The following is a 27,029-nucleotide window of genomic DNA, read 5'->3' on the forward strand; positions in this document are numbered from 1 at the left end:
GTGATTTCACTCTAACAGTGTTTTTTGAAGAGCAAAATTTTAAAATTTTGATGTAGCTCCAATTCATCAGTTTATTTATTATTCTTAGAGAGCAGAGAGAGAGAAAGAGAGAGAGAGAATCTTAAACAGGCTCTACACCCAGTGTGGAGCCCAATGTGGGGCTTGGTTTCACGACCCGAAGATCATGACCTGAGCTGAAATAAAGTTGGCTGCTTAACCTACTGAGCCACTCAGGTGCCCCTCATCTATTTATTTTTTAATAATTTCTGCTTTTTTCCCCCTCAAACTTGTATAATTTTAGGTTTTAGATTTAGGATTGTGATCCACTTTGATTTCACTTTTGTACAACACAAACTCTTCTCCTCTTGCCTGCAACACCTTCCTACCCAGATGCTGGAGGTGTAGTATGCATTGTATATTTGTTTGTTTCAGCACTATTTTATGAAAAGACTTTTAAATTGACTTTGAACCCTTGTTGGAAATGAGTATGTAGGCCCTTTTCTGGTTCATTGATCTCATTGTCATTACACCCATAATGCACTGTGTTCATTCCCGTATCTTTATAATAAGCCTTGAAATTAGGTTGTGTTAATGTTCCATATCTATTTTTTTAAAAAAGTTATGTAGGCTATTCTAGGTTCTTGCCACTTCTATATGAATTTTAGAACCAGTTTCTTTTGACTAAGAAACCACCAAGTTTTTTATTGGACTTATATTGTGGGTTTTTAAAAAAGATTTTATTTATTTATTATAATGATTTTATTTTTTCATGCGAGACAGAGAGAGTGGCAGAGACATAGAAAGGCAGAGGGAGAAGCAGGCTTCACGCAATGAATATGATGTGGGACTCAATGCTGGGCCTCTGGGATCACTCCCTGAGCTGAAGGCAGACACTCAACTGCTGAGCCACCCAGGCGTCCCAAAATTTTATTTATTTTATGAGAGAGAAAGTGAGAGTGTGAACACAGGCCGGGGGTGTGTAGAGGGACAAGCCGACTCTGTACTGATGGTGGAGCCCCAAGTGGGGCCAACCCTAGAACCCCCAAATCATGCCCTGAGCCAGTCAGTTGCTCATCTGGCTGAGCCACCTGGGTGCCCCTGGAGTTATATTTTATCTATAGGTCAACTTGGGGAGAATTGCTACCTTAATAACATTGAATTGTTTGTGAACACGGTAAATTTTTCTATTTCGTTCTTTTTAAATTACTCTCAGCAATGTTTTGCAGTTTTTAGCATGCAAATCTTCCACATCTTTTGTCAGAGTTATTCTTATATTTTTCAGATTTTGGTGCTATTGTAAATGGTGCTTTAAAATGTTAATTTCTGATTTTTTTTGTTCCTGGTATAGTTGATCCTTAACAGCATAGGTCTGAACTGCATGGGACTGCTTATATGTGGATTTTTTCCAAAAATACATAGAGTACTGTAATGTATTTTCTATTTTTTATGATTTTCTTAACATTTTCTTTTCTCTAACTTTATTGTCAGAATACGGTGTATAATACATATAACATGAAATATGTTTTAATCAGCTGCTTATAGGTAAGGCTTCTGGGAACAGTAGGCTGTTATAGTTAAGTTTTGGGGGAGTCAAAAGTTACGTGCAGATTTTCGACTATGCAGAGGTTGATTCCTCAACTCCTGTGTTGTTGAAAGATCAACTGTAAATGGAAATAGAGTTGACTTTGAATATTTATCTTATATTCTCTAATCTTGTTAAACTTATTAGTTCTAGGACTTTTTGTACTAGAGTCTACAATCAGTGATTGTATTATCTTCAGATAAGGATGCTTTTGCTTCTTTTTCAATCTGGATGCATCTAGATCTTTTTCTTGATATATTATTTTGGCTAGATTCTTTAATTTAGTTCATTAGTGAATAAAAGTGGTGGTGAGAGTGGACATCTTGTATTGTTCTTGATCTTAGGTGGAAAGTGTTTGGTCTTTAACCACTAAGTATGATGTTGGCTGTAGGTTTTCCAGAGATATCTTTCATCTAGTTGGTGAAATACCATTGTATTCCTATTTCGCTGCTTTTTTATTTTTTAAAAAAATTAGGAATAGATTTTGTATTTTGCCAATACCAATTTTGTATTTTGTATGTATACTGAGATACAATTTTTTCATTAATTTGTTAATATGAATATTGATTGAGCAAAAGGTGTTTTTTATTGAAGTATAATTGACATATAGTAATTGATTTTTGAATATTCAAGCAATCTTGCATTTTTAGGGTAAATCTCATTAGATCATGCTATATTGACATTTTTATATACTGCTCTATTTGATGAAAATTTTGTTTAAAATATGCATATTCTGAGGGATATCTGTAATTATAAAGTCTTTGGTTTTGGTACTTGGATAATGCTGGCCTCATAGAAATATGTTTTCTTCAATTTTCTTTTTTTTAAGATTTTTTTTATTCATGAGAGACCCACAGAGAGGCAGAGACATAGGCAGAGGGAGAAGCAGGCTCCCTGTGTGCCTAATGCAGGACTCAATCCCAGGACCACGGGATCACACCCTGAGCCAAAGGCAGACAATCAACCACTGAGCCACCCCAGGCATCCCATGTTTTCTTCCATTTTCTTCAAGGAGTTTATGTAGAATTGGTATTATATCTCTCTTATGTACTTGGTGGACTAAATTTGTAAAGCCATGTGGGCCTGGAGTTTTCTTAGAGGGAAAATTCTTAACTACAAATTCAATTTCTTTAATAGAAATAGATCTATTCAGGGGTGCCTGGGTTGCTAGGTCAGTTAGGATCTGACTTCTGCTCAGGTATTGATCTTGTGGTCTTGGGATGGAGCCTTGGGTTTGACTATGTGCTCCCTTACTCTCTCAAATAAATAAAAACCTTTAAAAGAAAAATAGAGCTATTCACTTTATCTGTTTCTTCTTAAGTTTTGGTAGCTTGGAATTTGTTCAGTTTTTCTGAGTTGATGAACTTATATAAAGTTGTTTATGATACTCTTCTATTACTCTTTTAACATAGATGACCTTTGTAGTGATGCCAACTTTTTCATTTCTGATATTGGAATTTGTATCTTTTCAATTTTTCCCTCCAGTCTGGCTGTAGGTTTATAAATTTAATTGTTTTTTTTTTTTTCAAAGGAACTAGGTTTTGTTTTCATTGATTCCCCTCCTCCCCATTCTTTTTCTATTTTGATTTCTACTTTGGTCTTTGGTACTACTTTTTTCCACTTTGGGTTTAATTTAGTCTTTGTTTAGTTTCTTAAGGTGAAAACTGAAGTAACTTTTTCTTTTTTTTTTTTTTACAACTGTCTTTTTTCTAACATAGGCATTTAATGCCATAATTTGCCCCCCAAACTACTGTTGTAATGTCATGCCATTCTACAAATTTTTATTATGTTGGGTTTTTTCTTCTGACTGAAGGCCTTCCTATAACTCTTGTAGTGCAGGTCTGCTCATGATGAATTCATTCATCTTTGTGTGTGTGTGTGTCTGTCTGAAAATGCATTTCCCCCTTTATTTTTGAAGGGTGTGTTTCTACTAGACATAACAAATATAGGTTCTCAGGGTTTTTAAAATTTGTTTTGTGTTTTATTTTTTCTCAAAATGTGTTTAGGATTTGTTGTGTGTGTTACATGTGCAACGTTATAGTTCTTACTACGTTTCAAGATGTGATTAAAATATTTTTAAATTTTCTCTACCTTTCTTCTTTTATGGACTCCATTTATACTTATATTAGGGCATTTGAAATTGACCTGCAGCTCACTCATGCTCCATTTATTTTTTTATAGCGAATACTATATTTATTTTGGATATTTCTTCTTGCTGTGTCTTCAAATTCACAATTTTCTTCTATAATGTGTAATCTTCCATTAATTCCATTCAGTCTGTTTTTCATCTTAGATATCATTTTTATGTCTGGAAGTTTGCTCTGCGTCTTTATCTTCTTTATTTCTACATAACCCTTTGCAGGAATATGATTATAATAACTGTTTTAATGTCTTTGTTTCTGAGACATGTCAGTTCCAAGTTGATTTTGATTGAGTTTTTTCTCTTACAAGTTATGTTTTTCTACTTACTTACATGCCTCGTAATTTTTTATTGGATGCCATACATCCAATTTTACTTCGGGTACTGGAAATTTTTGCTTTTCTGTAAATATTCTTGAGCTTTGTTTTAGGATTCAATTTAGTTATGTGGAAACAGTTTGATTCTTTTAGGTCTTGCTGTTAAGATTTGTTAAATGTGACTACCTCAGTACCCAGTCTAGGTCTAATTTCCATTTCAAAGCTAAGACCCTCTAGATTCTTCCACTACTCTATGAATGAGGTTTTCCGGCCTGCCTAAGGGAAATAGGCCCTTTATGAGTCCTGGTGACTGTATTTTCTAATCCTTTAAATTGGTTCTTTACCCAGCATTAGGTGTTTGCTGATTGGTACTCAGCTCAGTATTCCACAAAGACTGCAGATCTCTGAGGATTTCTCTTTGTTCTGCTCTCCCCTCTCTGGTACTCTTTCTTAAGAACTCTAGCCACCTATTGTTCCCAAGCTCTTGAATTCCGTATCCTTACCTGAATCTACTAGGTTTTCTGCTTGTGTTTCACCTCCCTGTTTACTCTGGAAACTCTCTTAAGATAGTACTTTGGAGCAATTGTTGGGTTTATCTCATTTGTTTTTCATCTTTTAGGGTTCACTCTCTTTCTTACTGTGTCTTGCAAACCGCTGTTTTATGTATTTTGCCGTGTTTGGTGTTTTTTTTTGTTTTTTGTTTTGTTTTTTTTTCCAGATAGGAAAGAAAATTCAGTCCTGTTACTCTTTCTTGACTAGAAATAGATGTTGGGGCTGATGTAATCTTCATCTCCTTACCTGTTGTCAGTTCATGGATACCCAACTCTTAAATGAAGCAGACTTCTCTCCTCTGAACTTGCTTGTCCTCATTTTCTTTTACACGTATTATTTTTGCCCTTAGATTACTTTTCTGATCTAAAATTATTTAATTAAATAAAGTAGGACGTAATTAGTCTTCCATGACATCTGATTTTGAAGGTCTGTTTCAACGTGTATTCCATTTGGGAATGAAAAGAAAGAATAGAAGAATGCATTTATTTAAAATCTAAACAGTTTAGAACTGAAGCTAATATTTTAGCAGAATGAATGCTTGGAAGTATTTAATGTTTCAGTTATAAAATGTCCAGTGGAAACATTATTTCAATTAATCAGTCTCCTTGGCCCTTACTCAAACCGAACATTTGTCTTGCATATGTCTTAGTTGTAGTTGTGTTTATACCTTGTCCATTAGATTAACAGACTCATATTTAAGCTCATTTAAAACTTTAGAGCTAGAATAATTGGAGGAGTTATGTTTTTCAATATATAATGTAATCCTTTTTCTATTGGTGTAGATTGCCTTCTTTTTCCTACTTTTAGGACACAAACCAGAAATTCTGTTGTTTCTTCTCTGATGATTTTAACATAAATGGAGTGTAGGATCTTTTCTATTTGAAGAAAAAAATTGTGTTCCAAGGATGCAATCCTGTTCAGATCTTTTTCACTAGAAAGAAAGTGGGAGTAAAATTTTTTTTTCTCCGTAGGTTCACGAAAGACCAATAGGTGATAAAGGTTAATAGATTGCCTTTATTTCTCTGGAAGTAACTCATAGGGTAAACACAAAGCCTTATCTTTTACCTTTGTAGTCCGTTATAATGAGGTGATGACTGATTTCTATAATGAAAGGAAACGTTAGAATAACAAAGAATTGTAGATAATAAGCCAACAGAGGAATTGACCCAGAAGCACTATGGAATTTAAAATTGAATCAAGAAGATTTAATTTTTAACTAGTGTGGGTTTCAGTGATGGAGGGGGCACTGGAATGAATCAAGAGTCTTTACCTACAGTGTTATTAGCATATCCACTAAATACTGTGTGACTCTGAGCAGTCTTCTAATTGAACTTTAATATGTTCATCTGTCATAACTAAATAAACTAGGATTTAGTGGGTGATTCTGTACTGCTAGGTACTTTGTCTATTAGCATACATCTTGTTTTAATCCTCATATTAACCTTACAAAGTAAGTGGAACCTTTATTTTACAGATGAGGTAAAACTAAGGTTCCAAAATGTTAAGTAATATTCAACTTGTTGAACAATTAAGTACTAAAGTACAATATGTATTTCTGTATTTTTCTAAAGCCTTGAAGTTTCTTCTGTTTCTACTTATAAAAAACACTTCAGTATTTTTAAACCATGCACCATGGTATATGCTAAGATGGTAAATTTCCAAATGTATTAGGTCTGGCGCTCTCATTTTTGTTCCTGTCAGTTTTCCTACCTGCAATGTATTTTGATTATTAAAACCTTATCTGTTTTGGCAGCACTTGGTTCATCATTGATTAATTCGAGAGTCTACAGTGATGTCTTCTTCTCTGAGATCTTAAAGCATTTATTATCTATGGCTCATTTATTAGTTATGTATTTGAGACATATTTAGCCATTTTATATTTGAAATTTAGGATAACTTGAATTGTTTCAGTTTCTACATATTCATGCATTTACTAATGCACATGTATTACTGATACTGATGCATAGAAGTTCCTTGAGGGAGCTTCTCTATTGCATTGTACATATAGTACATATATATGACTTTATAAACAATTGTGTCTTAATTCTGTCAACTAGACTAGTTAATCATCATTCTCAGTTATTCACTTCTCCTGAGCAAATTTATATAAGAGGTTTTAAAATTTTAAATTCTGTAACTTTACACAGCACGATTAGTTAAGCTTTTTAGAGAAATACTTTTCAAAAAATATTTTTTTCAAAAAATTTGAAAGTTCAGTCAAAATAAGTTGATTAAAGTAAACATGAAGACTTATTTTATTTGGCAAGTAGACCAGTTACTTTGCCTCATAGCTCATTTTTTAAAAGTTCTGGAAGCTCATGTTCTTTCTCTCTGCCTCCCTCCCTGTACCCCTATCAAAGAGAGCAAAATACTTGAAAAATATTTAGGAGATCTGAGTGGTCTCTACTACTACTACTGCTATACTACTACTAACGCAAAAGTTAATTAACATTTCTGGGCTTTAGTTTTCTCGTTCTTAAAGAGTTGGATTAGGTGATCTTTAAAGATACTGTGTTCCAGCATTTGTAAAACCTACACGTTTAAGGTAATTACATTTCAGAATTGTAAAGTAGCATTTGATTCTTAAATTTCAAAATAGGTAATTATGTTTTTCTTTAAAAGCATTTGTGATCTCATGTTCTACTTTTATGGTTAATTTTCTCTTCTGACTTACCAGCACCCCCTCACGTGTTGCTAAAGGAATTGTTGACCACACCAAAATGAGTCTTCATGGTGCTAGCGGGGGACATGAACGATCAAGAGACAGACGAAGGTCAAGTGACAGATCACGAGATTCATCTCATGAAAGAACAGAATCTCAGCTCACTCCTTGTATTAGAAATGTTACTTCTCCAACACGACAGCACCATGTTGGTATGTAAAATCAGCTAATCTTCCTGACAGTTTTTAAAAGCATGCAATTACCTTTTGAAAACAGTAATGACTGTGAATTTTGCCTAGTACTTCAGAATAGAATTAACTTCTTACTTCTATTCAGTTGCTTCTATTTTAGCTTAGCTTCATTCTTGCTATAAAAAATTAACTTATTAAATGAAAGTTAGTGAATTTTTTAAGGTTCTAGGACAGTTTCATAAAAGAATTTGAGAAGCCTTTAAAACTGTGACACGAGATTTTAAAAATCTTTTTATTTTTTATTTTGTAATTTCTCAAAATATTTATTTGAGAGAGAGAACATTGAGTGGCAGAGAGAGAGGCAGAGGGAGAGGAAGAAGCAGGCTCCCCACTGAGCAGGGTTCCCAGTGTGGGGCTCCATCCTAGGACTCTGGGATCTTGACCTGAGCAGAAGGCAAACACTTCACCAGCTGAGCCACCCAGTAGCCCCTAAATCTTTCAAAATGATTTTTATCTTATGTGATACATAAGCAGTTTATTTTTTAAAATTTATAGTAAACTATCGATAGGAATTCTTGGTTAATTGTGCTAGAAAAGGAAGTGAAAGCTAGCATAACCATGTAATAATTTATTTTGAGTTTTGACAATATATTTAATTTAAGAAATAGAAGATAAAAAGGAAGGTGTGAGGTGTTGTTTTCTTGGCAAGTAGCTCAGGTCTTTTTCTTCCTTCCCACTGATTTATTATAAATGAACATTATTATATTTCAAGTAAATAAATTGACTGAAAAGTACCAGTCTGAAGCAGTGGTACATAAGCAATGTGACCTTGTTCAATTTCATTTGCTCTTGGAGAAGGGGCAAATTTAATATTTTATTTGAGGTTGTTTTTGATTGTTATACATCAAAATAATTCATCTTAGGGCTTAATTATACAGAGAAGTTGTCAGTTTTTAAGTAAGTCCTCAACATCAAACTAGTACTGATTAGCCAAAAATCCATGTGAATACAAACAGGAATTGACAGTTTGTTATATGCTAAGTTCAGTCCCTGGGAAGAGAATAGGAAGATATAATAAATGATTTTATTAATTCAGCAGATTTTGCTTTTGGGATGCTACCAGCATTCTGGAAACAGGCAATAAAATGGAGGTGTCAGAATATCTCTGGAGATATAGCAAACCTAATTATATAATCAGTAAAGCTGTACAGAGTGTTCTGAGTAGCCTGAGTCATGGAGGAATTTGGCAGAAGCTGATGAATCTGATGAGAGGAGGTACATTTTTAGGTCACCTTTAAAGTGTAGCTATCTAGCCTCTAAAGGGAACTTATCACAGAATCTTAGTTTTAATTCTCCCTTTGTAGAATATTGGAACAGCCAAAAAAAATCTTCTGAATTTTAACAATATTTCCTACCTAATTAAAATTATATATAGTAATTATATGATCCTCTAGAATTTGTGACAGTGCTTTTATTCCAACAAAAGTGAGATTGAAAAGAAAGCAGTATATCATCAGCTGTTGAAGCCATTTTATTTGGTAGACATTAAAAATCATTTGGGGGCACCTGGGTGGCTCAGTCAGTTAAGTGTTTGCCTTCAGCTCAGGTCCTGATCTCAGGGTCCTGGGATCAAGCCCCACATCCGGTCTCTGCTCATCAAGGAGCCTGCTTCTCCCTCTCCCTCTCCCTTTCCTCCTGCCACTCATGCTTTCTCTCTCTCTCTCTCTCTCTCTCTCTCCTTCTCTCTTTTCTCTCCCTCTCTCAAATAAATAAACCTGCTTCTCCCTCTCCCTAATCCTGCTTCTGCCTCTCCCTTTGCTGCTCCCCTTGCTTGTACTCTCTCTTTTGTTCTCTCTCAAAATAAGTAAATAAAATGTCATTTGAAAGAATAAATATTCCTTGTGTCCTTAGTGACCATTTTTTTCTTCCTTTGGGATCTTGCTTTTGTGAGATAAATTACTAGTTTAGGGATGGCCTCATTAACATAGTGAGAGTCCAAAGTTTGTACTTTTGTGTTCTCAGGGTATTACTAATACTTTCAGTATTTAGGACAGTTAAAGTTGGCATTTTTAGGGATCCCTGGGTGGCGCAGCGGTTTGGCGCCTGCCTTTGGCCCAGGGCGCGATCCTGGAGACCCGGGATCGAATCCCACGTCGGGCTCCCGGTGCATGGAGCCTGCTTCTCCCTCTGCCTGTGTCTCTGCCTCTCTGTCTCTCTCTGTGTGACTATCATGAATAAATAAATAAAATCTTTAAAAAAAAAAAAAAAAGTTGGCATTTTTATTAATCTTTTACTAACTCAGTGCTTATTTGACTTGTAAGACTCTTCTGTTCCTTGGGTTTCATATATTTTTAAATAGAGTAATAACATAAAATTTAATTTTGATATTAGTCTGTTTAAGCATTAGTTATACATCTTTTTAAAAATGTACAAAAATTAATTTAGAAAACATTTCGACTTCTAGGTCTTATTCCTGGGAAATAATATCTATGGTGTTCTGTGAAAATGTTACTTTGAAATCAAAAAGCAGAAGTGCTGTGATTTGTTTATTTATTTCTTTTTATTTCTTTGAGAGGGAGAGAGTACAAGGGGTGGGGGTAGAGGGAAGGGCAGAGGAAGAGGGGAGAAGCAGGCTTTCTGAGCAGAGAGCCTGAAATGGGGCTCTGTCCCGGGACCCTAATAAGATCATGACCTGAACTGAAGGCAGACGCTTAACTGACTGAGCGACTCAGGCACCCAGAAATGCTATGATTTGAAACAACTTTTCTACATCGGAATTTTAAAAAGTTATGTATGGATCTTGAATTTTTTTAAAGGAAAATTTGCATAACTTTAACATCTTAATTTCAGAACGAGAAAAAGATCACAGTTCCTCTCGTCCAAGCAGTCCTCGTCCTCAAAAGGCATCTCCAAATGGTTCCAGTAGCAGTGCTGGGAACAGCAGCAGAAACAGTAGTCAGTCAAGTTCTGATGGTAGCTGTAAGACATCTGGAGAGATGGTGTTTGTATATGAAAATGCAAAAGAAGGAGCTCGGAATGTAAGAACGTCGGAACGAGTAACGCTAATAGTGGATAATACTAGATTCGTTGTAGACCCATCCATTTTTACTGCACAGCCAAATACAATGTTGGGCAGGTTTGTATAATTGCAGTTCTTTGCATTAAATTCTAAAGCACTTGCACATTATTTAAGTTTTAGAGTAACTCTTTGTTGGATGGTAGTATTCCTGTTTTACAGGTGCACTGAACTTTGGAGGTTAAATATAACTTGCTCAAGTTAATACAGCCAGAAAATGGTAGAGCCAGATCTTGAACTTGGTTTTATTTCTAACAATCTTTGCTGTATCAGCAGGAAAAACAAATATATTAGTTAATGAAGATAGGGTCCTTTTGTTTTGTTTTGTTTTGTTTTGTTTTGTTTTGTTTTTTTTTGAAGATAGGGTCCTAAATGATCTCCACAGGTTGAAACCTTAAATTGTATCTAACAAGGTGAATATAGCAGTAATAATATGCTTTCTTCACTTGGGGGCTCCTAAATTCAACCACCGAATATAGCAGTATTGTTTAAAGAAAAAAGTTTGGTTAGCTGAAAAGTCAGCAGAGTTGTTAGTTTGACATAGATACTTTAAAAAAGGAATGTTCTTAACAAGTAGTTAATAGAATGAAGGAGAGATACTTATAGTCATCTTCTAATTTCTGCTGGTCCAGAGTAAATGTTAATGTAAAGTTTATAGTTGTGGGAGCTGCAGTCTTAAGAATGATATAGGCAATATAGACTTGATTTTTCAGCATGTTCAAAACTAGGATCAAATACCTTTTCAATGTAAAATTATCTTTTTTGGTTCACTCTTAATATAAAATAGAGCATAGAAATGAAATAGAAGTTTATAGGATGTAAAAACAAAATTGTGATTTTTCCCTACATTGCATATGAGTAACTTTTTTGGATGCCTGTGTGTACACTTGTGATTACTCAGTATTTCTACATACAGAATAAAAGCTAACATAACAGCATAACATTTTGAATAAGTATTCCTTTGAACATTAGCTGTTAGACTTTACATCCGAGGCAAACAAGTAAGTATGGCTTTTATGTATTTTTAGTAGCACAGAGGAAGATTATTGATGGAAGGTGTCAGGAGGAGGACTTGACATTATTAATACTTCTAATTTTTATCTAAATTTTAAAGAAACACAGTTAAAAAGTTGATATTTGAAATTTTGCTTCGGTAGGCTATGTTTTCTTTAAAAGGAAAACAAAACAAAGCCCAAGAGATTTGTGTTTGTATATATCCATATTGATCTGAAAAGCCTAGCATTCTCCGTATTTTATCAAAAAATTTCAGGTATTTGAGAAAATTGCATGACATTTGGTTCCTGAAAGACTATCATCCCCCCCCCTTTTTTTTTAATCAGTGAAGTCATCTTTTCATGCCAGTTGAGTAAAGCATATCTTTGGGGATGAAAATTAATATTCATGGGAACTGTAAAAAGTAGTTGACATTCTTTTGGAAACTTTGAAATAAAAAAATGCTTTGTTCTTTATAGATTTCTATGTTACCAGCAAAAGAAAAACCTTTTTTTTTTTTTTTTTCAAAACCATTTAAATTGGGAAATTGTTGAGTAGAATACTTAGGAATGATGGTATCATTTAATTCTGAGATTCAGCTTGCTTTAACCACAATTTTTAAGTTGTCTTGAACGTAATGCATTAAACTTTTTTGATTTTGAAGAACATATTCTGTAACTTGTCTCTTTTCAAAATGGTTACTATTAAAGGGCCAAGAACATTACTTGATAAAGATTAGAAATCTGTATTTTCTTTCTTTCTTTTCTTTTCTTTTCTTTTCTTTTCTTTTCTTTTCTTTTCTTTTCTTTTTTCTTTTCTTTTCTTTCTTTTTCTTTTCTTTCTCTTCTCTGCTCTGCTCTGCTCTGCTCTTCTCTTTCTTAGGATTTTATTAGAGAACATGCAGGGAGAGCATCAGAGGGAGAGGGAGAAGCAGATTGATTCCCTGGTGAACAGGGAGCTTTATGTGATACTCGATCCCAGGACCCTGGGATCATGACCTGAGTGAAAGACAGATGCTTAACTGACTAAGCCACCCAGGTGCCCCCAAATCTGTATTTTCTTATGTAAAAATTAATATTAAAGACTTTTTACTCATTTGTTTAAACTTTTGATTCATCTCTTAACTTCCTCATTCCTCTTTACTTAAGCATTTGATTGCTTATTTTTCAGTTTTAGGATGCAGGTGTAAGAATTTTGAGTGCTGTTTCTTACACTTATAGTTTATTTTTAAAGATTTTTTAAAAATTTATTCATGAGAGACACACAGAGTCAGAGACACAGGCAGAGAGAGAAGCAGGCTCCCCACAGGGAGCCCAATGTGGGACTCCATCCCAGGACCCCAGGATCACTGAGCCACCCAGGCGTCCCCACTTAATAGTTTAAATTGTAAAAAATGAAATAACCTAATCTGCCTATCTTTTTCCTCCTTTACTGTGTGTGCTGCACTATAGCATTAACTTTGCAGTGAAGGCAGCAGTTTTAAGGAAAAGGCACAGTTAACATGGCTTCCCTTTTCCTTTTTTTTTTTTTTTCCTTGTTAAGATTAGAATAAAAATCACCTTTCCCCTCGATTGATTGATTCCCCATTCCCCTTCCCCTGAGAAGAAAGGGCTAAAGGGATGCCTGCCTGGGTGGCTCAGCAGTTGAGCGACTGCCTTCCGCCCAGGGTGTGATCCTGGATCAAGTCCCACATCAGGCTCCCGCATGGAGTCTGCTTCTCCCTCTGCCTGTGTCTCTACCTCTCTCTCTATGTGTCTTTCATGAATGAATGGGTAAAATTTAAAAAAAAAAAAGACTAAAAACGTTCTTTAGCTTCTGAATTTTATCAGCTGATTTTGTTTGCTTGTAGGGAATCTATATTACTGTTCCCTCCCATTAGAAAGGAGGTATCTTTAATATTCCTTCATTTATTACATTTGCTGAATAAATTGCTGATAAGAATTTTTTAACTAATTTACTGATATATTGTAATTCCTTTTTACTTTTGTCCATGAGATAAGTTTTCACTTCAAAGGAAGTATCCTGTTATATTTCTGAATTGTTTACTAATATCATAGGATGTTTGGATCTGGCAGAGAACATAACTTTACGCGTCCCAATGAGAAGGGAGAGTATGAAGTGGCAGAGGGAATTGGCTCCACTGTGTTTCGAGCTATTCTGGTGAGTGCTTATTTCTTACCTGCATTGACTTAATCTTAACTACCTTTTTCAGTAGGTAGTTGATTGGAAGCAGAATTCTGTTTGAATATCTCTATGCAGAATATTGTTTTTTTTTAATTACCATTTTATTCATTTTTATTTTAGTACATAAAGATACAAATATAGGTTGGGGGATGATTCATCTCTTAGGCATAAATAGGCAGTTCTTTCAAAGGATTTAGTGGTAATAGCTCTGGAGTCGTGTTACTCTTCCTTCCCTAGTTCTCTTAAATAAGTTGATTCTTTTCTGCTGAGAATAAATGTGGTTACTTCAATTCTAATATTTTATTGCACGTAACTGGCAATGTGGACAGTTAACATTTAAAAGTCATCTCTGAAATGTATTTGTTAGCATCTTTTAAACCTTTTTTTGAGGTTTTTAACCTTTTATTTTGAGGAATACTTGAATTAGTATTATCGAGTTCCTACTTGTAATTTCAAATCAGTGACAAAGATTTGATTTATAGTGTGTGACATTTTATGCCACTGTCTGAAAATATTGTTAAAATTATTCCTCAAATAATTTTGAGGAAAGCAGGTAGGGGGGAGGATCCTGAGGTACAAGATAGGAATAGAAGTTGATCTTCATTGGGTTGGTAGTACTTGGCAAGTTCTAAGATGTCTTGCTTCTATTGGCATAGCAACTTTATTGTGTTATTGTGGCTCTGAATATTAAGAAGCTTGAGGCAGATCTTAATTTGTGAGGAGAGGGAAGGAGTGGTTTTTCAGCTAGCCATACTTCATTTAACCAACCCAATGGAGTTGACAAGTAAAAAAAAAAATAATAATAATAATTATGACCCAGCTGTAATTTTCAGGCTAGCCCTTAATAATTTTTCAAGTAGATTTTGGAAATAAGCACTATTAATTGTTCATAATATGGGATACATCAAAGAATACTAGTTGGAAGAAGAATATCTGATTTTGTGTTCTGTTTGCATATTTTAATGGTTGGATATGACTTTGAAGTTCTTTACCAAGAACCATAAATTTTCCTTAATTCTTGAGGTAATGTTTAAGGTACCTTAGAATGTATTACTTAACTTTCTTAAGAATGTTTTGTTTTTAAGATTTTGTTTATTTTGACAGCACAGGGGAGCAGCAGGGAGAGGGAGAGTGAGAAGGGTGAAGCAGACTCCCATCTGAGCAAGGAGCCCAGTATAGGACTCCATCCCAGGACCCTGGGATCATGACCTGAATCAAAGGCAAACACTTAACAACTGAGCCACCCAGGCACCCTGAAAAAAGTTTTAAAATTTGATGGTAGTTATATAGAAAAATAACTTGTAGAAGGGAAAATACATATGAATTGGCATGATAGAAGAAATATATCAGTAATGAGAAGATCTGGGTTCTAATCTTTCCTCTGTATTAACTAATTATATGACTGGGTAAGTCAGTGAACCTATTTGAGTCAAAGTTTTCTTATTAGTAAAATGAAAAAGTGGTTAGGTGAACTGAGGTCTCATCTAACTTTAAAATTCCACAGTTCAGAAATCTCAGAGCTCCACTGTTTTTGAAAATGCTACCAGCTTAACCTTAATAGTAAGGTTTTGGCCACCTTGTGCTCTAGACTTACGCATTTTTTCCTTTTTTTTTTTTTTTTTTTTTTATAGGATTACTACAAAACAGGAATAATCCGTTGTCCTGATGGCATATCTATTCCTGAATTGAGAGAAGCATGCGACTACCTTTGTATTTCTTTTGAATATAGTACTATTAAATGTAGAGATCTCAGTAAGTATGACGTTTTGGGTATGAGTGTTTTGTAGAGTTACATTATATTGGAATGAAAAGCCTGAAAGACTGATATTTATGTAGACATCAAATATTTAATTGAATTATAAAGCATTGTGAGAATGGTTTGTGGAAGTCTACAGAGATCCTTTTTATTTATTTATTTTTTTTAAGATTTTGTTTATTCATGAGAGACAGACACACAGAGAGGCAGAGACATAGGCAGAGGGAGAAGCAGACTTCCTGCAGGGAGCCCAGTGTGGGACTCCATCTGAGGACCCCGGGATCACCACCTGAGCCGAACATAGATGCCAACTGCTGAGCCACCCAGGGGTCCCTCTACAGAGATCTTTATAAGTTCCATGTGCAATTTTCCAAAATTAAAAAAAAATTGTTTATATATGTATGTATGTATTTTTTGATAGATTCTCCCAGATTTCCTCCTTGACCGCGTCTCTGTCATTTGTTGCATCTTTATCTTCCAGCTTGGGAGCCCTGGTTTTGGTCACGAATGGTATTTGGTTTCACTTCTGAGATCACATCAACCAAAAATTTATAATTTTCTTGTACTTCTGATGTAAAGTAATATCCAAAGCCACTATGGAAGATACAAATAATTCTCAAAAACAGTATTTGTCATTAAAGATCTTAGATTGAACATCTAACCCTTATTTGTACAAAGGGTTATGTGACTTTGTTTAAGAACCTCAAACAGCCTCAGAGCAGAGTCTAGAACTTTGGAAATTCTAACTTTTTGATCAATGTTTTCCCCTCACCAACCTGTTCCTCATCACCCGTCCCTCTCACCATTTTGCCATGCCTAAGCAAAGAAAGATGATTATACACAGATGTCAGAATAGGAGAATTTTCAAATGTTAACTTGGATGTTAAGTAGTTGGAGAAGTTCAGGAGAGGTCATTGTAGGCTAGAGGGATTGGGGAAGAGTTCAGAGGAGGCAGGTAGTAAAGAATAAATAGTGATTTAGAAAGAGTAGAGTAATGAGGTGATTCTAACAGCTGAGTTTTTTGGAATAAAGATGCAAAAAATATACTTTGGAAAGAACCTAGTTGGAGCAGAGACTGTCCTGAGCAGAGCAGGACATAAGGACATGAGAATAAACAGGTGGGCCACATCATGGAAGTTTTTTAACCCAAACCTGTGTTCTTATATTTTTTCCTATATGTGGTGAGAAGTCATTTTAAAAGCTTTCTACGCGTGGTTATAGCCTTATGTTAATCATGGACTTACAGTTACTTTACTATATTAACCTCAACTCAACAGTAGCTTGGCATGCCTTCTCAGAGATTAGTTTGTTGGAAACTGTGAATGGGAAATTTTTAATTATTTTTAAAAACAATTTTATTTATTAGCACAAGCAAGGGAGCAGGAGAGGGAGAAGAAGCTCCTTAGTAGGGAACCTGATACACAGGGCTCAACCCCAGGACCTCATGACCATGACCTAAGCCGAAGGCAGAAGCTTAACTGTCTGAGCCATCCAGGTGCCTTATGAATGGGAAATTTTATTTAAAATTTTAAGGCACCTACTGTATACTTAAATAGAACTGTTTTCTTCATGTTTATTTAAGAGCTAAAATGTGTAGTCTTATTAAGTCTTCCCGTAAGTACCACTTTATTATTGCTAAACATTCCGTAAAGTCTTCATAAAGATATCAATAGGTGGGATAAAGTGGCTGGTCCACCTCTGAGTATCTATAAATGATATTTAAAAGTTTAAAGTCAAATAGAACATACATAAGTAAACTTGAACAAAGTTTGTTTTTTCACATCTTAAAAAATGTCTTTATTAAACCATGAGCATTAATTATTCTGATTGTAGATCCTTGAGTTCAAGTTTTGTGGGTTTTTTTTTTTAATTCATGGGGACCATTTTAATTTCATTTCATATAATTAGATATTCTATTTTGGGGACTATCAGGTAAAAAATATGATGTGGATTTGGTTTTGTAATCCTTTGGACATAGACCATGTCATTATTATTAAGTCTCATTTATTTCTTATGGAACTAAAGGTGAGAGTCTTTATGTAAAGTATGTATAATGTTTTTCTAGACTTTTGGCTTTTAAATAATTACTTGTAAATGTTTCTAGAATACTTGTAATACATATTTTTAAAAATACAGAGATTCTCATAGACTTTATTAAAAACAAAACTACATAGAATTTGAAGAGACAAAATGGCCTTGTAAAAACATAAAAGGAGGGATGCTTGGGTGGCCCAGCGGTTGAGCGTCTGTCTGCCTTTGGCTCAGGGTGTGATCCCGGAGTCTGGGGATTGAGTCCCACATCAGGCTCTCCACAGGGAGCCTGCTTCTCCCTCTGCCTCAGTCTCTGCCTCTCTCTGTGTCTCTCATGGATAAATAAATAAAATCTTTAAAACAAAAAAATTAAAAGGATACTGTGGGTATAGACCTAGATCCAAAACTGAATTGTTTTCCTGCTAATATGTGCCTTTACTGAGAATTGAAATGGCACATTACACTAAGATGTCTGTGTCTATACCTTAACCTGAAATTCTACAAGTACTGAATGTTTATTGGATAGAGTCATGGGTTTGTTTCTTGGGCATGTTACTTAAAACCTTGTTTTAATTCCCTCATCTTTTTTTTTTTTTTTTTTAAAGACTTAGTACGTTTATTTTTTTTTTAAAGATTTATTTATTTATTCATTCAGAGAGAGCTGCGCCACCAGGGCTACCCTAATTCTCTCATCTTTAAAATGGAGACAATAATACTTATTTCACAGGGTTGTTGTGGAGATTAAATGAATAGTATTAAATAAGAGTTTGTTTTTTTTTTTAAAAGAGCAATATTAGGGGATCCCTGGGTGGCGCAGCGGTTTGGCGCCTGCCTTTGGCCCGGGGCGCGATCCTGGAGACCCGGGATCGAATCCCACATCGGGCTCCCTGCATGGAGCCTGCTCTTCCCTCTGCCTGTGTCTCTGCCTCTCTGTCTCTCTCTGTGTGACTATCATGAATAAATAAATAAAATCTTTAAAAAAAAAAAAAAGAGCAATATTAGGAAATGTAAATTTTAAAAATATTCAAATATCATATTATACATGCTATTTTGTAACATTTCCAAGTGAATAGCTGTATTACTAAATACCCTTTAGTAACAACTTGTTTAACGGTTTCCAAGCTATTGAGAAAGGGTGATCAGAGGCAGATCCTGCCTGTGAAGTCACTGAAATGTAGAGACACTGAAATAACAGAGGAGTCACTTGTGTGTTCTCTCTCTCTCTCTCTCTCTTGCTCTATTTTTTAGTTTGTAGCATCAAACCAGTTTGAACTGGAGGATAGGAACTATCTATACCTTTTCAACTTTGTGGTTTTTTTTTTTTTTTAGATTTTTATTTTATTTATTCATGAGAGAGAGAGAGAGAGAGGCAGAGACACAGGGAGAGGGAGAAGCAGGCTCCATGCAGGGAGCCCGACATGGGACTTAATCCCGGGTCTCCAGGATCACACCCTGGACTGAAGGGGGTGCTAAACCGCTGAGCCACCCGGGCTGCCCTCACCTTTGTTGTTTTAAATTTTTTTTTTTTTTTTTTTTTTTTTTATTTATGATAGTCACACACAGAGAGAGAGAGAGGCAGAGACACAGGCAGAGGGAGAAGCAGGCTCCATGCACCGGGAGCCCGATGTGGGATTTGATCCCGGGTCTCCAGGATCGCGCCCTGGGCCAAAGGCAGGCACTAAACCGCAGCGCCACCCAGGGATCCCAACTTTGTTGTTTTAAATAACACTTTACATATATATTTTTGCCTTAGTAAGTTGGCTAGAATATTTGAACAATGTTTAAAAATTTATTGGTAATTCTGGGATCCTTGTCTTTAAAGACATTTTCTTTAGGTGTCACTGTTAAGTCACTTCTTTCTTCTTGATTCTTCTTTTGGCTTTTTGACATTCTTCTTTTAGTCTTTATCTTTCTGTCACTTGCTCCCTGATCCTTGATTTCTTGAATGTCCTAAGTATTCTGTCTTAAGCTACCCACTCTCTCTCACAGAATCTATACATTTACTCTAAATGATGGCATTCATCATTGTGGCTTCAGACACTCCCTATACACTGTGGATTTCCAATTATTTTATCTCTAATTCTTAATATCAGCTATGTGTTTCTAGTTTCCTATTTAACTTGTAATCCCCCTCTCTTATTCAGACTTTTTGTTAGTTCCATGCATATAGTAAATATAGTAATGAATTAGACCTTATCCCTGCCCTTTATGGTGTCTACAGTCTAGTGGGGAAGATAGGCATTCGACAAGTAATGAAAAATGCAGTGAAGAAATAAGATGCTATTAGAAGTGTATGGTAAAGGGGCTGTGGAAAATCATTACCCAAGTGACATTAAAGCTGAGACCTAGAGCAATAGCAAGGGGGATAAGACACTGACCTTACCAGACAGTAGCAAAGGTATTTGCAGAGGCTGTCAGGTTGGAATATGACATGCTTAAGGAACTGAAAGAAGGGAAGTATGGCTAGAGTGGAGGGAGGAGTGTGAATGATGAGAAATAAGGCCAGAGAAGTAGGGAGAAAACAAAATTTATTAACTGAATAAATATCTGATGACTTAATTCTCTACCAGTCTGCTCCAGTTCTGGGGATACAGCATGAACAAACCAGGCAAAACTTAGTGTTCTAATGGAACTTACACTCTTTTGGGGAAGACGGACAAACCAGGTTAACAAATAACATATGGTATGTCAGTAATCAGTGCTGAAGAGGGGGGACATAAGGAAAGGACATAGAGTAGCCAGAGAAGCCTTAACTGGAGAGGAAAATTTAATTTCAAGCAGAGGTTAACAATGAGTATAAGGTTTGGGGTAGCTTGCCTGGCATGTATGAGAGCAGCAAAGAGTTGGAGTGAAGTAAATTTGAGTGTCCTCAGTAGAAGATGAGGGTAGAAAGGGATCTAAGTCATTTAGAAAGGGATCTAAGTCATCTAAGACCTTTATCTTGGCTTTCACTCTGAATGACATGGGAAGCCATTGGAGGGTTTTGAACAGAGGAGTGATGTGATCTGTGAGATTGCCAGGTTGTACCATTTCAGTTCGGTTCACACAGAATTCAGTATGGAGTTGTGCAGTGTTGTAGTCCTGATCTGACATGTTTTAAAAGAATTACTCTAGGGCGCCTAGGGGGGCTCAGGTTGAGCGTCTGCCTTCGGCTCAGGTCGTGATCCTGGGGTCCAGGGATCAAGTCCCACATCAGGCTCCCTGCATGGAGTCTGCTTCTCCCTCTGTTTGTGTCTCTGCGTCTCTCTCTGTGTGTCTCTCATGAGTAAATGAATGAAATCTTAAAAATAAGAAAAATAAAAGAATTACTCTTGGCTGTTGTATTAGAACTGGATTGCAGTGAGGAGATTAAGCTAAAAGCAAAGAGATAATTAGGAAGCTATTGCCATAATTCAAGTGAGAGAGAGTGGTAGCTTAAATCAGAGGAGAAGCACTGGGAGGTGATCAAATTCTGGATATATTGGATAGTAGAGTTGTCAGGATTTGCTTGTTGATTGAATTATGGGATGGGGGAAAGAGAAGAGGACTTAATTAAATGGAAATGAACTTGCCATTAAGTGAGATGGGGGAGACTTCACAGGGAGCAGAAATTTAGAAGCTTGATTTGGGACATGTTAAGTTTGAAATACTAGAAATCCAAGTGGAAATGGTTAGTGTGGCATTGGGTATACATGTTTAAAGTTCAGGAGAGATATATGGGCTTGAGTAAATTTATATGCAGGATATACACCCCCCCCCACATACATATATACATATATAGGATTTATGTAGGATATATATTTATGTGTAGTATTTAAAGAAAATTTTTTTAGGGGACTCTACACATTGATCTATAATCTCCCTTTTCATGTAACAAGTCTTTATGGACCAAGTTGAGGATTTGGATAGTATAAGCCTTGAGAGAGTTAAACTAGTGGAGTTATATGATTTGGCTGCTGTGGGGAAGATGAATTACACAGGGGCAAAAGTAAATGCTGGGGGAATGTAATTAGTTTTATAGTAGTTTGGGTGAGAATTAAGGATGACTTGGACTTGGGGGCTTTGGGGATGGAATGTGTTCTAGTTAAGTATTGCTGTGTAATAAAGCATTCCAAACTTAGCATGAAGTATTTTTATTCTGTGGGTCAAGAATTCAGACAAGGTATAGCAGAGGTGGCTTGTGTCTGCTTCAAATATCTGAGATCTCATGAATAATTGAAGAGTTGAGATGATGCAGAAAGCTGTAGGATTCTTTACTCATATGTCTTCTGCTTTCACTGGGATGATTTAAGGGCTGAGTTCAGCTAGGACTGTCAAACAGAGAACCTACATGTGGCCTCTGTGTGCATCTTGGGCTTCTCTAAGTCTGTGTGCATCTTGGGCTTCTCTAAGTCTGGAGACTGAGTTCAGCAGGTAAGCACTTGGAGAGAGAATGTTACCCAGGACCAAGGCAAAACATGCACTCTCACCTCTGCCATGCTGCCCTGGTTACAAGCATGTCAGTATGACCAGCTTAGATTAAAGGAAGAGGAATTAGACTCCATCTCCAGGGAGGAGATGTCAAGGTCCCATTGTAGAAAAGCATGTGGTATAAGAGATTTTGTAGTTCTCTTTGGATAGCATCTCCCAGAGAAGAAAATGACACAATTCAAGATGCATTTAAGAGGTGGACTTGATAGGGCTGGGGGAATGATTGAATTAAGAGATGAAAGAGGAATCGAGGATTCACTTTTATTTATTCTACAAATATTTAAGTTCCTACTATATGCCTAGTACTTTTCTAAGATGATTCTGAGAAATGAATGATGATGATGCTGCCATTTACTGATTTGGGAAACACTGCAGGGAAAGGCACATATGATTAAATTAACTTTTAGTATATTGAGTTTGAAGGTCCTGTGATGTAGCATCCCAATGGAGATTTCCAGAAGGCAGTTGAATATAAGGCATCTAGAATATAGAAGACAAGAATTAGAATAAATTTGGGAATTATCAGCATAAGGTAAGAGAAGGAAAAATTGTCTTGAGAAACATGAATATTTAATGAATAGCTAGAGGAGAAAAATTTGGCAAAGATGATTGAAGAAGAACATCCAGAGGAGAAAGAAAACTAGGGATAGTGGCATCAGAGATTCTTAAGGAAGAGGGTTTTAAGAAGGTGGTGGTCCCTATGAGAGATTGAGCCAGGAGGTCAGATAAGAACAGGATCAAAACATACTCATTATTTTTAACAATCTGAAGGTTAAAGGAGGCTATATTGAGAAATTTTGAGGAATACTGAGTATGGAAGCCAGATTGGAATTGGTTCAAAAGTTAAAGGAAAAAGACTATGTTGATATATCTAGGAGTTTGGCAATAAATGAAATTAAAAAGAAATCAGTGGGAATTAGGAATGCCTGGGTGGCTCAGTGGTTGAACAGTCTGCCTTCAGCTCAGGGCATGATCCTGGGGTCCCGGGATCGAGTCCCACATCAGGCTCCCTGCAGGGGGCCTGCTTCTCCCTCTGCCTGTGTCTCTACCTATCTTTGTGTGTGTGTCTCATGAATAAATAAAATCTTTTTTAAAAAATGGAATTAGCCAGCCTAGAGAGAGGCATGGTGAAATTATAACATATATTAATTATTTAATCACTTATATCACTATATATTATTAACAATTATTATATAATTAGTGATGTTTTAGGGGGAAAAGACTCTCCCTTGGGAGACTATAGCTTAGATTGAGTTCTAGTTTCTGCTCTAACTCTCCTTGTAATTCCTGAACTAGTAGTGCTTTAGGAGATAGGACATTGCCATTGTCATAGGAAAAAAAATTAGATCCGTGCAAGTGATTTTTGTGGCCCTCTTTGGGCAATTGAAGTTATTCACTGTGTCTATACTTAAGGAGGGTGATGTGAAATTATCTTTTACCCCTCTGAATTCTAGGGTCAGGTCTGCTACATAAGTCCTGTACCATCCTATATTTTGCTTGGCCTTTTGCCTGCCTTATCCCAAAGCCAATTCACTTCTTTTTCTACACTGAAATATTAATGTTGTTTGTGAATAATTTTTTGAGACAGAAAACATAGGAGAAGGAATTATGAGAGTTATTTTAGTTCAGTGGACAATCTGAAAACATCCTTAAGATATACTTTTAAGATATAATTGCATATATTGATGGAAAACAACATGAAATAATAAAAACACTACCCTGGGCTAAGTTGGGGGTGGGGACTCAATTCTGATTTTGCAAATTAATTTTGTAACCTTAGGTAGGTCACTTCCTAAAGTATAAAATGAAGGAGCTTATGTTAGATGCTTTTAATTTGCCCTTCTTTCTATAAGATTCGTTTCTGTAAAATCTCTTCCTAGGAAGTTTTGTTGACTATAGAATAACCACTGTATTTTGTCTGTAGGGCTGCAGAGTAGATGCCGAACTAATTTTAATATTTTGTGTGTGTGTGTTGCTTCTGCTCTTTTACTCATCAGTCATCAGAAAAATCAAGATATTTTTTGTTGGATTCATTTCAGGTGCCCTAATGCATGAGTTATCAAATGATGGTGCTCGTAGACAGTTTGAATTTTATCTGGAAGAAATGATCCTGCCTCTCATGGTAGCTAGTGCCCAGAGTGGGGAACGAGAATGCCACATAGTAGTGCTTACAGATGATGATGTGGTTGATTGGGATGAAGAGTATCCCCCACAGATGGGAGAAGAGTATTCACAAAGTAAGTACTGTGGCATGTTTTCTCTCTTAAATCGTCACAGATTCTTTATCTAATACCGATCAAAGGACAGTTTTTATAAAGAAAGTACATTGAACTCTTACCTACGCCAGGAGTCAGTAAACTATGAGCTGTGGATCAAAATCCAGCCTATTGCCTGTTTTTATGAATAAACTTTTATGTATTGTCTATGGCTGCTTTTGCGCTACAATGGCAGAGTTGAGTAGTTGCAACGGAGACCGCATGGCTCGCAAAGCCCAAAAAGTATTTACTCTGGCCCTTGACAGAAAAAATATGCCCACCCCTGTCATGCACAGAAATGGTTTGCTCTTTGTTGAGTATCTGGATCTTGATAGATTTTTTTTCTTTGCATTTAGAAAGAAGCCTTCTAGGGAAGTAGATCCTGGAGTAAATAGATTGTTAAAAAATCAGCTGTTTTTTTTTTTTTTTTAAGATGAATTTGTATGTAAAATGAGAAGCTTCAACGCATTGATTTCTAGGGTGACTTGATGTTCTAAGATGTTCCTTTTTAGTATCATATGTGTTCCTGGAGGATATAATGACCCTTCAGAACGTTTTGTGGAACCATATGTATATCTGACCAAAACAGCTTATCTTGAACAACGATGATGACTTTCCTTACTACACTTTCAAACTTTTTCTGATTGGAGCCTTTTGATTTTTTGAGTTTTGTCAGAAAATTTATATTTTTCTTGATGAACTCTGTATAGTATTTTTGAGCTGTTTTATAGATTTGAGAAGATAGAGTTAAAAGAATGATTTGAGTAACTAGGCAAAATAGTCCAGCATCTTGTTCTGTATGCCAGCCTGTGTTGACTTGGTGAAGATGAGGGCTTAAGTAAAAAATAATAGGAATATAGAAAGTTACCAGAATGCTTTAATCTCTGATTTTCTCATTTTACTTATCCCTATCTAAAATCAAAACAAAGCAGACTCCAAGGGGTATTCCTTTTGACTTCTAAAGATTTTGAAAAGATTATTTTAACCTAAGTTATGATAGCACTTTTTAGAATCTACATTGAGATGTTGTTTCCTTTGCATGATACACTTAATGAGTGTTGTGATTCTTCTCTGGACAGTTGTAATAACAGACATTTTTGTTGTATTTCCTCATTCCTATCTTCTTTGCTGACAGTAGTTTTCTGTAATAATATGTGGACAAAACACAGGAAAAATGAAAGGCTAACAAAAATTAAAATAAATATACTACATTATTTTCTGTTAAGAAAAATGAATGAATAAACCAAAATAAATTATATTTTAGTTTTCAAAAAGTTTGACCTCCAGGAGAGTAGATCCTGCTGTAGAACACAGAAATGACATTATAGCGATAGAGGAATTCTGGTAGACCCAGCTTTTCCTTTTCAGTTGTGCCACTTTCCGTGTCAGTGTTCTTTGTTTTCTTGTTTTTCATCTTAAGCTTTGAAGCTTAAAAAGGACTGAAAACATTTTTACATAATTTGTCTAAATATATTTCATTTTGTGCCAAGATGTTTCAACCTAAAGAAGATTCATTTGAGGAGACACAGCCTCTACAGTCTGATCTTCCTATCTGTGGCTTTATGACACCATCCATTCTGAGATGTCAGCAAATCTTTATCTTAAAAATATCAGTAATCTTAAGGATGTAAATCACAAATTTATCCCATGAGTAGCATCTGTATACGTATTTTCCTTTTATTGGCTCTTAAACCAGCATGTTTGGTTTGTGAGTGTGTTTTTCTTTTTTTGAAAAAACCTTTGCAGTTCACCTTTTAAGGGAGATAACTCCACCCGAAAGAGAGAAGGCGAGGAAGGTCCATCAGTCTAACTCCCTGAAGTTCCCAGCACATTTGGAAGACTCAACATGTTGTCAGTGGAATGTCTGTCCTTTGCAAAGCCAGTTTGCTCTAAACAGACTAACCTGGGCAGAACATGCTCGAATCTGCCATTTTTAACATCAGTATTAAATGGGGCTGTTCGCCTGAATTGAAAACAGTTTGTGGGGAGGGTCTTTGCCTTTTGGGGGAATTATTAATAGTTGCTCAATCCATGAAATATAAGATGTATCCATTTTGTACTCTGTGACAAGGCAGTTTTTTCTCTTCCAGACGAGGCCTTGTAGGCATCATAGCAAAGTCCTTTACTTTGCCTGCTCGATAACGATGTGATATTACCATCTTTTGGTTCTCTTATTTGAAGAAAGTGGGGCAGATTCTATTGCAATAAGTTTGTATATGATATATCTTTCAGAAGGAGATTCTTCCTATGGATTGGGTTACCTGATTGGTTATTAAAGCTTTTTTTTTTTTTTTTGTTTCAACTTAAGTAGACATTTGCTTATACATTAACTGTACTGAATTATCCTGTCATGTTGGCTAGTCATCCTTTTCGCATCACTGCATCCATTATTTGGGCTTTTAGAGTTGTCAGGCCCCTTTGATGATCAAGATAATTTTAAGTTCATCTCTAAGTACTTTGATTTTAATAAGAAAGTATTTTTGTCTTTTTGTTTCCAGTTATTTATAGCACAAAATTATATAGATTTTTCAAGTACATTGAAAACAGAGATGTGGCCAAATCAGTTTTGAAGGAGAGGGGTCTTAAGAAGATTAGATTGGGAATAGAAGGTAAGACATTTTCATTATTTTCTATTTTCTTTAAAAATAAAAAAAGGTTAAAAATTGAATCCCATTTAGAATATAGCTTGAGAAATACATACTTTGAGAAAAACTCAAATGATGATTGAATGAATGCTCATGCAGTACACCAAAAATAACAAAAATGAGCTTCCTTTATCTGAAAAGATAGAAAGCCATTAAAAATTGTTATTTATCCCATAAGATCCCCTAATAGTAAGAA

The 27,029-nt window shown here is 35.6% G+C and overlaps 1 protein-coding gene across 7 annotated transcripts in view; it reads left to right on the forward strand.

Annotated features, from left to right (window-relative positions):
* BTBD10 (BTB domain containing 10) overlaps positions 1 to 27,029 on the forward strand; it is a 77,555-nt gene that overhangs the window by 46,901 nt on the left and 3,625 nt on the right. For all 7 annotated transcript variants that reach the window (XM_072794021.1, XM_072794024.1, XM_072794022.1 and 4 more), the window contains 6 exons: positions 7,269 to 7,465; positions 10,295 to 10,580; positions 13,571 to 13,673; positions 15,329 to 15,449; positions 23,973 to 24,170; positions 26,687 to 26,797. In XM_072794021.1, coding sequence (XP_072650122.1) covers positions 7,269 to 7,465; positions 10,295 to 10,580; positions 13,571 to 13,673; positions 15,329 to 15,449; positions 23,973 to 24,170; positions 26,687 to 26,797 — 1,016 coding nt within the window. The remainder of the gene's footprint in view (positions 1 to 7,268; positions 7,466 to 10,294; positions 10,581 to 13,570; positions 13,674 to 15,328; positions 15,450 to 23,972; positions 24,171 to 26,686; positions 26,798 to 27,029) is intronic.

This window comes from Canis lupus, chromosome 23 (genome assembly GCF_048164855.1).
Source record: "Canis lupus baileyi chromosome 23, mCanLup2.hap1, whole genome shotgun sequence".
Lineage (NCBI taxonomy): Eukaryota > Metazoa > Chordata > Mammalia > Carnivora > Canidae > Canis > Canis lupus.